We start from the raw sequence: 12,979 nt of genomic DNA, 5'->3' as shown, positions 1-12,979 counted from the left end.
ACAGCTTGACTCTGAGGAGTTCTGAAACAACCAGGATCACAGGAAGGACAGGCTCCAGCAGGTATAATGAGGGCAGGTAGCACTAGAGATAACCAGATGGCAGGGGGTAAGAGTAAGAACGTAAGCAACAGAAACTAAGGTTACTTGACACATCAGAACCCAACTCTCCCACCATAGTAAGTCCTGGATACACCATCACACCAGAAAAGCAATATTCAGATCTAAAATGACTTCTCATGATGATGATAGAGGACTTTAGGAAGGACATAAATAAGTCCCCTTAAAGAAATACAGGAGAACACAGGTAAACAGGCAGAAGCCATTAAAGAGGAAATACGAAAATTCCTTAAAGACTCAGGAAAACACAATCAAACAAGTAAAGGAAATGAACAAAACCATCCAGGATCTAAAAATGGAACTAGAAACAATAAGGAAATCACAAAGCGAGGCAATCCTGGAGATAGAAAACCTAGGAAAGAGATCAGGAGTCATAGATGCAAGCATCACCAACAGAATACAAGAGACGGAAGAAAGACTCTCAAGTACAGAAAATACCATAAAAAAAAAAAAAACATTGACACAACAGTCAAAGAAAATGCAAAAAGCAAAAAGCTCCTAACCCAAAATATCCAGGAAATCCAGGACACAATGAGAAGACCAAACCTAAGGATTATAGGTATAGAAAAGAGTGAAGATTCCCAACTTAAAGGGCCAGTAAATATCTTCAACAAAATTATAGAGGAAAACTTCCCTAACCTAAAGAAAGAGATGTCCATGAACATACAAGAAACCTACAGAATTCCAAATAGACTTGACCAGAAAAGAAATTCCTCGTCACGTAATAATCAAAACACCAGCCGGGTGGTGGTGGTGCATGCCTGTAATCCCAGCACTCTGGGAGGCAGAGGCAGGCAGATTTCTGAGTTTGAGGCCAGCCTGGACTACAGAGTGAGTTCCAGGACAGCCAGGGCTATACAGAGAAACCCTGTCTGGAAAAAACAAAGCCAATAAAAAAAATGATAATAATAATCAAAACATCAAATGCACTAAACAAAGAAGGAATTTTAAAAGCAGTAAGGGAAAAAGGCCAAGTAACATATAAAGGCAGAAATTTTTAGACAAATGGATGGAGCTGGAAAACATCATACTAAGTGAGGTAACCCAGTCTCAAAAGATCAATCATGGTATGCACTCACTGATAAGTGGATATTAGCCTAGAAACTTTGAATACCCAGGACATAATCCACAAATTAAATGATGTCCAAAAAGAATGGAGGAGTGGCCCCTGGTTCTGGAAAGACTCAGTGCAAGAGTATAGGAGAATTCCAGAACAGGGAAGTGGGAAGGGGTGGATGGAAGAATAGGGGGACGGAAGAGGGCTTATGGGACTTGCAGGGAGGGGGGACCCAGAAAAGGGGAAATCATTTGCAATGTAAATTAAAAAAATTTAAAAATAAAAAACATATAAAGGCAGGCCTATCAGAATTACACCAGACTTCTTACCAGAGACAATGAAAGCTAGAAGATCCTGGGCAGATGTCATACAGACCCTACAAGAACACAAATGCCAGCCCAGGCTACTATACCCAGCAAAACTCTCAATTACCATAGATGAAGAAAACAAGATATTCCGTGACAAAACCAAGTTTATACAATATCTTTCCACAAATCCAGCCCTGCAAAGGATAATATAGATGGAAAAAACCACATGGAGGGAAACTACACCCTAGAAAAAGCAAGAAAGTAATCTTTCAACAAATCCACCCAAACCTAATTCCACCTCTAACTACAAAAATAACAGGAAGTAACAATCACTTTTCCTCAGTATCTCTTAGTATGAAAATTAATATTACCAACATATCCTAATCGATTGAAATTTAAAAATATGAGGAATTAGAAATTTGTTGGCTGTCACTCAGCAGTCTCTCTAATTTGGTAATTGGAGAAATATGTCCGATATTGTACAATCCATACACACTTTCTGCTTGTTTGTACATGACAGTGTCTTGCTGTGTACCACATAATGGTCTTGAAATCATGCTTCTTCTATCTCAACATCTCTATTAGTAGTATTGTTTATTTGATGTTTTTACACTATATTATGGTTTTCAGAACAGCTTACATATTTCAAAATTATTTATACAGCCAAAAGAAATGTAGGCAATTAATTTGGGAAGTGGTTTATAAGAGAAAAACAAAGAGTGAGAGTGAATGTTTTGCTTGATATTTATTGTATATTTATTGATATAATTATTGTATCAATTTTGAAGATGACCTTATACATTACTCTTTTTCTAAGATGAATGCTTTTCAAAATCATCACAGCCAATGGACCAGAATCTTACCCTTACTTAATAATGTCTGTGCCACCCTCCAAGCAGAACCATTGTTCATTGAACTAGTTGATGAATGACTTCATGTATAGGCCATCTTTATACATACACTATTTCTTAAATGAATGTTAACCTGTTTCCTGTGGGCTGAGAATGATGACAATCACTCAAGTCAAATAGCTTTGACCATAGTGGGAAATCCGTATTCAAATAATTGTGCCTACAATTCATTCCTTGGTACAGAACTGTGACCTCTTAGCTTTGCTACTATGGAGGTAAAATCCTTTGATGATGTGAGGGATATTGAAGTACAACCTTATTACAATGAACTCCAATGTCTAAAAATTGTTCTTATTTTGGAGTTGTACCACAGTAAGAGCCAAGATTTTAAGCTCTACTAAAAAAAAAAATGAGAGGAGAGAGAGAGAGAGAGAGAGAGAGAGAGAGAGACTTTGAATGCCTTAAATAGAATGAATTTAGTGTTTGAATTTGTAAAGACTGTGGGACATTTTAAGTTTGTAAAATGTTTTATGTTGTGATAGTGGTATTTTTGTCTCCTCTTGGGGATGAAGATAAAAAGCAAAAGTTGTGGCTTGACAGTGATGTGCTTATGTGTCAAGTTGACAAGGGGTCAGTTGTGCTGGATAGTTTTATGTCAACTTGACGCAAGCTGAAGTCATTTGAGAGAAGGAAACCTCAACTAAGACAATGCCTGCACTCGGTAGCCAGCCCAGTGGTTAAGAACTGTCAGTGCTCTCTTGGAGGACCCACAGCCACCATCTCGAGGATTCCTACACGCTCCCTCAGTCTCCTCAGACACATGCACACATGTTGGACAAACACACACACACACACACACACACACACACACACAAAGTCTGAAAAGAAAAAGAAGAGCAAATAGCCCCCAAATGAAGTTGAAACATGAATCATAAGGGGATGTGCTCTGTTCTTGCCTGGTTTAAGCCATCCAAATAGGTCAGTATGTACTCTTTAGCAGAAGAGGAAGGGAGGGACAGACTGACAGATGGATGGACAGACAGACAGAGACTGGTGTGTGGTGTGTAGTGAGCCAGAAAGGATCAATACACACCAGACATCCTTCTAATCTCCCAGTCCTGATCTTACTTCGGGGACCCCTTTACTGTCCAGGTCTCCTCCTCACTTGGATTACATTTTCAGTAAACAACATCCACTCTAACTGTGATAAGAAGATATCATATTGTGGTACTTTTTGCTTTGTTTTTGTTGGGATATATTTGTATGAGTTTTTTTAAGTTTTTTAAGAGATATGTTTATTATATTTATTTGAGTACACTGTAGCTGCTTTCAGACATAAACAGAAGAGGGCATCAGATCCCATTACAGATGGTCGTGAGCCACCATGTAGTTGGTGGGAATTGAACTCAGGACCTCTGGAAAAGCAGTCAGTGCTGTTAACTGCTGAGCCATCTCTCCAGCCCTTGTATGAGTTTTATGGGGTATATTACAATAACTTTGTACTTACATGCACTGTATAATAACCAAAATTAGTGAACATCTATCTCTAAAAACAAAACAAACACAAGAGATGACTTCATAAGATGAGGGCAATAAGCAAGTCTGTAGGGCACTTTCTTAATTAGTAATTTACAGGGAAGGGCCTAGCCGCCATTGTGGGTGGTTCTATTCCTAGATTGGTTGGTGGTCCTGGGTTCTATAAGAAATCAGGCTGAGCTAGCCATGAGGAATAAGTCAGTAAACATCACCCCTAATGACCTCTGCACCAGCTCCTGCCTCCAGGTTCCTACCTTGTTTGAGTTCCTGTCCTGACATCCCTCAGTGATGAGCAGTGACATGGAAGTGTAAGCCACATCAACCCTTTCCTCACCAACTTGCTTTTTGTTCATGGGGTTTCATTACAGCAATAGAGTTCTGTTGCTAAGACAGAGCGCAAGGCTGGAAAGGGGAGCAGAGAAATATTCTAAGGTAGCTCAGCCTTTAAAATACCTGCCACAAAAATGAGAACACTTAAATTCAATCCCCAGAATCCAGATAAAAGGGGCCATATCAGATGGAGTGGTATGGACTTGCAATCCCAGAGATGGTTTGCTGTCTGGGTAGCCTAGCATGATCACCAAGGCCTGGGTCCCAATGAGGGATCCTGACTCAAAAAAAAAAAAAAAAAGGTGGGTGAGGAAAAAACAAGATAAAGGCTGATGAGATTGCTCAGCAGGGTGAAGGGGCTTGTTTGCTGCCACACCTGAGGATCTGAGTTCTGAAGTCTGTCCCCAGGACCTATAATGGCAGATAGAAATAACCTCCATATGCACACACACACACAGAGAAAGAGAGAGAGAGAGAGAGAGAGAGAGAGAGAGAGAGAGAAGATTGATAGATGGATACATACATACATATATACATACATACATATATACATACATACATACATACATACATACATGATAAATAAGATGGATTGATGATTGATGGAGAGAGAGAAGATTGATAGATGGACACATACATACATACATACATAATAAATAAGATGGTGGATTGATGATTGATGGAGAGAGAGAGAGAGAGACAGACAGACAGACAGACAGACAGTAACTTTTTTTCCTAGGAGAGCAGGCAGAGTTCAGAGGCTTCTATCATTGCTGCAGTGTTTTTATCTGAGAGAAAAGAAAGGAAATCAGATTCATGTTCTGTAATTTATTGAATACCCTGCTAAGACATGTGTGTGTGTGTATGTATGTATGTATGTATGTATGTATGTATGTATTTTAATACTATCAGTAGTTAATGAGCAGATGGACTCATATCTTAGACTTAATTTTAAACTGTGTTTATCCTAGTTAAGTAACTCTTGTACCCCACAGTGTCCCCTTTCATTAATAAGCTACCGTTGATAAGAACTAAATGTGAGCCGGGCAGTGGTGGCGCATGCCTTTAATCCTAGCACTTGGGAGGAAGAGGCAGAGGCAGGTGGATTTCTGAGTTCAAGGCCAGCCTGGTCTGCAGAGTGAGTTCCAAGATAGCCAAGGCAATACAGGGAAACCCTGTCTTGGGAAAAAAAGAACTAAATGTATTGATACTCATAAGGCACTTATAAAGTATGTGAGAGAGCTAAGTCCCGAGTCCCTGTTAGTTGTCTTACTATTTTCCATATACAGGTTTTCCCACATAGATAAGACCTAGGTGGGGTGGGACAGGAGGAGAAGTTCACAGCCCTGCTGGCTCCACGTTGACAGTCTGCCATACTCTGCTACACACCTTTGAGAACCCAGCCCTGGTACACTACCTGGACAGGCCATACGATATCTGCTCCACCTCGCTCTGCTCAAAGCCACAAACCAGAGAAACGGGGCAGCGGGCAGGACTGGGCATGGCTGTTGGTTTTCAACTGTGTCAAGCTGCTCTGTGTCTTGTTCATGTGCCTGGCTCGTGGTGCTCACTGGTTCTGCCTGGATGTCCCCTCTGCCCATACAGGTCATCACTTCTCACCCTGCACCTGCCTCTCCAGGACATTCCACAGCCATGGTCAGCATGCCCAGCTCCCAGCAACACCTCTCAACTAACATGTGAGTAAAACGCTCAGAGCCAACCCACCCCACTCTGCCACCTAATCTCCATGACCAACCCATTGCATCCGAACAGCTAACACCGCCCCTTCCTTCTCTTCCACTGATGTTGTGAGCACTGATGAGCAAAACATAGATTAGAAAGCCTAGCATTGCTAGGAGATTGGGTATGGGGCCGTCTCTATTGTCTCACTTCAGGTTTAAAATATTGCGTCATAAGTGAATATTGACTTGCTATAGTCAGTAAAAAACAAAAAATAGATTCAGCATTGGGGTAAGAAAAACACTTGCAAATAAGAACAACTTTGATAAAGAGTTTAGGACTATCTCACAGTCCTTAGGATCTCCAAGGACTACTGGGCACCTGACCTGCAGCCTAAATACTACATGAGGCCAAAAGTAGGTAAGGATTCAGCCCAAAACAAAAATCATAAGCTAATTTAAAACATCACCAGATCTATTTTGCTTTTGTTGTTTTTTTTTTATAAGCTCGATTATACAGTTCTGGGGCATAAATTTTGATAAATGACAACCTCATGTCACAATGTCAAAAGCTTGGACATGCTGGCCTGAGGTGACCCTGAATCTAGCAAGGCAATTAAGTTCTTCCTTCAATGCCTTCCGTGAGGCAGCTGTTCTCACAGCTGATCCTCACTGTTCCGTTGTCCTCACTACTGTGACTCATACCTGGATGCCATCTACCTGATTCCTGGGTGAACTTTAGAATAGAGTCTTTCTTCTCACTCATTTTTTTGCATGACACAAACCAATTCCCCTCCACCCATCAGTCACCAGTGGAACCATTACATGTGAAAATACTAATGACAATCACCCCTGCCTCCTAGTTTCTAATGTACATTTCACAGCACCCAGCTGTCTCCCAGGCTGTTCCCAGTAGTCAAACAAGCCCTACTCTCATCTCAAAGAGTGTCTCAGTTTCTGTGATGACTCTGATCTGAGTCTTTCTGTCTTCGGACGCACAGCAGACAGTACTGAGAAGGCACTAGGTAGGCTGCCACACCTCTGCTCCTGGTTCTGACCTTCAAGCTGTTCCTCTGCTGGAGGCCAGTTCCCCATTGCCACAGAGCCCATGTTGGCCCATCTGTGATTTCCAGCTACATAGTGGGGAAGAGACAAAGGCCTGCTTCCTCCACCAGCATTCCAACCAGGTCGCTTCACTTCTGTCTCCCTTCCGCATTTAAGTTTCCATTTTTAGTGATTTGTGTTGCTAGGTGCTGGTGGGTGAACTTCAGGGACTGGCCTCCCTTGTCCCTCGTCAGCTCTGTGCCCTCCTCAGGCAGACTCTGCTTCCCTCACCAGTTCCTCGTGTTTCTAGGTTTGTAGCCCTACACACTTACTCAGCCCATGGACCGGAGGAGCTGGACCTGAAGAAGGGAGAAGGCATCAGGGTTCTGGGCAAGTACCAGGATGGCTGGCTGAAGGGCCTGTCCTTACTCACTGGGCGAACTGGCATCTTTCCAAGCGACTATGTCGTCCCCGTCTTCAGGTACGTCTCCAGAGCCCTACAAACGTTGGACTGATGGTGGTGGAGACCCAGTGTCTTTTTCAAAGTATAAGCCAAGAAATAGCTTTTGCCTTCAAATCCCATTAACTTACATACAAAATATTTATAACTTTCCCCCCCAGAGGTCTCACCGTGTGTTTATAGGCTGCTCTAGAACTTAGCCAAGTTGGCCTCACACTCACAGTCTTCCTGCCTCAGATTCCTAGGTGTGCTAGGACCACAGGTGTGAAGTGCAGTGCCCGGCTTTGCCTCATTTAATACCCTGGCCATGCCAAAGAGCCCGGCGCGTATTATTCTCCACATGAAGTCGCTGATACACGGTCTACTGCCAAGTCCCACATTTCCCATATCACATCTGACACCAAAACAATACCATCGATGACACTAATTGGAAAATGTGACCAGACGCCTCCCCGGGGAAACCTTAGAAAGGTTCTCAGGACACGAGTGTGAGACAGAATTTCCATAGACTCAAACCCATGCTTGTCCAGCCATGCCCAAGTGAAAGACCAGCTACCCTGAAGGAGCCCTTCCCTCGAAGCTCTCCCAGTGACATATCTAACCAATGCCACTGACCGGCAGTTTGCCCTGCCTCTTCACACTGTGCCCATACATGCACACAGACCTCAGATCTGTTGTCACTTCTCCTACCTCCACCACCACCTGCCCAGCCATGAGGCAATGAGGCCCTTGCCACACGTCAAATCCTGTCTTTGTGACATGTCACAGGGTCAAAAACCCGGAGCGGCAGACTCTATGAGACACTTTGGCAGACCATCCTCTAGGTGGGGCCTGTGTTCAGAGGAGGGCAACAATAATGGTGAGAAAAAGAAGGAATGGCAGCACGGGGGAAGCTGATGACATAGGCTCCTGTGGGAAACGAAGGATGTGAGGGATGTGTGTGCCAGGAGCCAGATAGAGGCCATGACTGGCAGCAGAGGGGAGGGGGATACAACTTAGATGACTTCGGTTCAGAAAAAGGCTACGTTTTCTAATACAATTTCCTTTACACAACTGGCTGGCCAGGTAGAAGGTCCCTATTTAAGAAGTATACAGGCAAAAATGAGGTCCTCAAGCACCTCAATAAAGGGGTTTTGTGTGTGTGTGTGTGTGTGTGTGTGTGTGTGTGTGTGTGTATGTGTGTGTGTGTGTGTGTGGTACATATATATGGCAGAAGTTGGGATAAGACATCATAACCATTTCATTCAATGTAAGATCCCCAGAATCTATTGGAAGAGTAGCAAACTAACTGTGTGTAGCTGACACTTTCATCTCTTTAAATATTTATTGAATGTTTTTTAGATTTGGTTTCTATGTATGTTTTGCCTGCACGTATGTATGTGCACTGTGTGCAGGTCCAATGCCCTCAGACCAGAAGACAGCATTAGATCTCCTGGAACTGGAGTTACAGATGGTTGTGAACCACCCTATGGGTGCTAGGAACTGAACTCTGGGCCTCTGCAAGAGCAGCAAATACTTTTAACTACTTAGCTATCTCTGCAGTCTCTTAATGTTTACTATATGTCAGATATCATACCTTTCCTGCACCTTGGAAAATATGAGTAAATAACACACACACCTATATCTATGTGTAAGGATTTGGCCTTACTGAGAAGAAGGGAGAATCAGAGACATGTTGGAGTAAGCCAAGATGATTGTGCAGAGAAGTACATTCCAGGCCACAGGAACAGCAAGTTCAAAGGGCCTGGGGTAGGAATGTACCTGAAATGAAAACCAACCAGACTGGGTTAGAGCAAATGATGGGTAGGCCAATTGAAGATGAGGTCAGAATGGTAAATGGGGCCAACTCATCTAGAATTCTTAAGTCATAATGAAGGGTTTGGTTTTAACTCCACAGCAGTGGTTTTGAGCAGAAGAGCAATATGATCTAACCTATGTTTACCCATAATCTCTCTGTTTGCTGGGTTGAGAATAAACTGTATAGAAGAAAGGGTAGAGCCAGAAAATCTAGATAAGAGAATACCATACCAACCCTACTGTGAGGGTAAGTCATCACGTTGTCAGCCTACGGGGTGATAATTGGCAGTCCTAGATTCCACACCTTAAAGCTAGAGGCACTGGGGTTTTCTGACATTAACTATTAGGTGGGAAAGGAGAGAGGACTTAAAGTGAGTGTGAGGTTTTTCCTCTGGTTAACCCATAGAGCATCTGCTTTGTTAGGATGCCAGTGATGAAAACACTGGCACAGGGCTTGGGCTGTGGGCGAGCAAACAGAAGATTGTGAGGTACCAGTTAGTAACACAAAGAAAGGTGCTGGCGAGCTCTGAGCATACGAGCCAAGCATTGAAGAGAGAGCCCTGGTCGTGTGATGCTGACTAAAACTGTGAGATTAGATGAGATCATTTTGGTAGGATGAGAGGTCAGGAGATTAATAGGAAGCCAGAAGCAAAAGTCTTCAAGGAATAAGAGGCGAGACAGACGTGGAGGGTGTGGTGATTGCAACAGTTGCCATGGACAGCAGAGTTTGGTAAGATGAACCAAATCTAGAAGGTAGTAAAAAGAATGTGGAGTAACCATAAAGGGTCAGTGATGGACGAGGAAGGATGCCTATCCTGACCTGGGAACATTTTTATTCCTATGGGCTCTGACCTAAGTAGTCCAGGGCCCACACTGAGTGCCAACATCTCTGCTTATACATCAGGGTTAGCCCAGAGTCCAGGATGGATCATCAAAGTGTTAGTATGAATAAGACTGGTCATATATTTACCATCCATACGTGAATACTCTGAGGAAGTATAAACTGTGGACATTTCGTGGGACAATAAGGGGTGTGTGTATGTGTATGTGGGATTCTAGCTTCCTGATACTCCTCCTTCCATTGTCTCTCCTTGGTCTTCTCTTGGGTAGGCACCCAGTGTCCTCAAGTAGGTCATGCAAACCTGTGCTCACCCCTCTAAAATGGCTGGGTGCCAGACAGTGGTAGGGTTCTAGCACCACAGACTGACAGTGAGCTGATTCCCATCTCCATGTCCACAGAAATCAGAACATTAGCATTTAATGAGGTGCTAATGCTGGGGCCTGGTTTTCTCATGGCGAAGTGGTCTTCTCAGGAACAAGCCCCTCTGTCCCAAAACGCTGTTGGGTTAGAGGGGTCCAAGTGTTGCTTCCTTGATGATATTCCTCATACAAATAAAACTACCATCACCACTCACCTTAGAGGTGGATGATAGATGCCGAATTCATCCAGCCGGATAGAGCTTTGGTCAGCTTTATCTCTGTTATTATTAAGTTCTACATGAGAGGCTAGTGGGCTAGACAACACATGCAAGGCTCCTTTCTGCTCTTTCTGATTCCCTTATATATTTCCTAGTTACAACGATGGCTCTGTAGTGCCTTTAACTCCTTTGGTGTATAATGCTAACAAACATGGCTCAGAGATGGGAGATGGCCCCCTGGGCTCTGACACCTTTGCTCTTATAGCATTATGCCCTACAAACTAAGACAGTTTAGGGATTAACCATAGATAAGAACTGACTAGAGCTGGGCATTGTGACACATGCCTGTAATCCCAGCACTCCGGGAAGCTAAGAGGATTGGCATGAGTTGGGGACAAAGCTAGGCTATATAGCGAATATTAAGCCAACCAGGGTTACATAGAAAGACTGTCTCCAAAAATAAAAATGACCAAAATGACAAGGTTTCTATTTAAGATTCAAAAAGTGGTATTTTCACTGCTCATACTGAAAAAAATATATACTCCAGCTACCAACAACATATCTATCTCCTATTAACCACAGCTAAACCTCTGCTTCTATGAAATCTCTTCTCCCAGACCCTGAAGACACAAGCAGGCTCAGGTTTACAAAGCAGTTGTCATGTATCTATCTGTCCACCTACCACACCGCTTTGTAACAGCACCAGCATTCACTTGACTCTTTACTGTGTGGTCTCAGTAGGTGGTGATCCCCAACTTTCCCATTCCATCCACAATTAGTTTTATTTTCTTGGGGGTTGTTGGTACATGAGACAGGGTCTTGTGTCGCCTTGACAGGCCTTGATGTTATTATATAGATGAAGCTCATCTTGAGTTTCTTATTGTGGTGGTTGGAATGAAAATGGTCCCCCCCCCCCCATAGGCTCATAGAGAATGGCACTATTAGAATGTGTGGCCTTATTGGAGTAGCTGTGGCCTTGTTGGAGGAAGTATGTCACTAGGGGTGGGCTTTGAGGTTTCAAATGCTCAAACCAGGCCCAGTATCTCTCTCTGTTCCTGCTGCCTGAGGATCCATATGTAGAACTCTCAGCTTCTCCAGCACCATGTCTGCCTCTGTACTGCCACGATAATAATGGACTAAACCCCTCAAGTTGTAAACCAGCCCCAATTAAATGTTTTCCTTTATAAGAGTTGCTGTGGTCATGGCATCTCTTCACAGCAGTAAAACCCTAAGATACTTATTCTCCTCCTTCCATTTCCCAAGTGCTAGATTGCAAGTATGTGTCTCCATGGCAGTTTAGCTTGACCAATCTTGCAGTCCTACTTCCGACTTTGAAACTGGAGCCAGGGAGAAAAGGTTACAGGAAAGCTGAAGATCATTATGATGAGACCAGCAAATAACATCAATACTCTGGCATCAGATCCCCAACTGAATCTTCAGGTGCCAACTCAAGTCCTGTTCCCATGTCTTTCCCACCTCTCTCCTGTCCTCCCAATAAACTCCCTTCTATATAATTATGCAGGATGGTTCTTTATTGTAGCCTTCATAGACACATATGCCTGTCTTGTTCCTTATGGGTGGAGGAAAGGGACAAGGGGCCATCACTTCCTGGCCTTTCATTCTCCACACAGACACTACAAAGTTGGCCAAGGGTCAACCTTTCTTCTTCACAGAAGGCTGCTTCTGAAGCAAGCCCAGCAGAACTACTGTGTAAAATGCTCTCTTTGAAAAATAGGATAAGCTCTAATATTACAGAGAGAAACAGAAACAGGGACCTGTTAGCAGAGCAAACCAGAATATCCACTCTTCCCACTTAAGCCCAGAATGTCTTCCAGTGTCCTCTGGAAAACAAGGATCATAATGCCTTCAAGTATGGGGTTTCCGAGGGATTAATTAATACATGTGAACAAAGTGCTTTGATGTTAGAAGAAAACGCTAGGTAAGTGGTAAGCTTTTTGCCAAAAGACATAGAGAGTCAGCACTGGGTGGGAAAAATCACAATTCAGGAGTTCCTGGAATCAAGCCCAGTGATGAGTTTATAGTTGGTGCCATAAACCATCAGAGAAGGGACCAGTGGAATAAGACTGACTTGATCCTAATTAGCTGCATTCTGTCCTTGCTTCTGTGGCTTCTGCTGGGAAACAATTTGGGAACTAATCTTGCTTATTGCTTATGCTGCTTATGCAGCAAGCAACTCCTAGTGGCCTCTTGTTCAAAAGACAGTCAGCTGCGCTCTAGGGTGTTAGCTAGTTTCTAGAGATCTTCTTCAGTGTCCAGGTCACATCTCTAGAATGCAGTCTTGTTCTCTCACTGATGAACTACTCCATTCCTCATTGACCACACCATGGAGACCAGAGCAGGTTGACATTGAATGCAGAGCAG

General features: G+C 43.2%; 1 protein-coding gene across 1 annotated transcript in view; it reads left to right on the top strand.

Annotated features, from left to right (window-relative positions):
* Window positions 1-12,979, top strand: part of Sh3rf2 (SH3 domain containing ring finger 2) — a 106,489-nt gene that overhangs the window by 82,555 nt on the left and 10,955 nt on the right. Inside the window, exons 5-6 of the mRNA XM_052155481.1 lie at window positions 5,805-5,896; window positions 7,233-7,403. Of these exons, the coding sequence (XP_052011441.1) occupies window positions 5,805-5,896; window positions 7,233-7,403 (263 nt within the window). The remainder of the gene's footprint in view (window positions 1-5,804; window positions 5,897-7,232; window positions 7,404-12,979) is intronic.

Source organism: Apodemus sylvaticus, chromosome 13, assembly GCF_947179515.1.
Source record: "Apodemus sylvaticus chromosome 13, mApoSyl1.1, whole genome shotgun sequence".
In the NCBI taxonomy this organism is placed as follows: domain Eukaryota; kingdom Metazoa; phylum Chordata; class Mammalia; order Rodentia; family Muridae; genus Apodemus; species Apodemus sylvaticus.
Note: the sequence above shows the minus strand (reverse complement) of the source record. Positions and strands in the feature narration are given on the sequence as shown.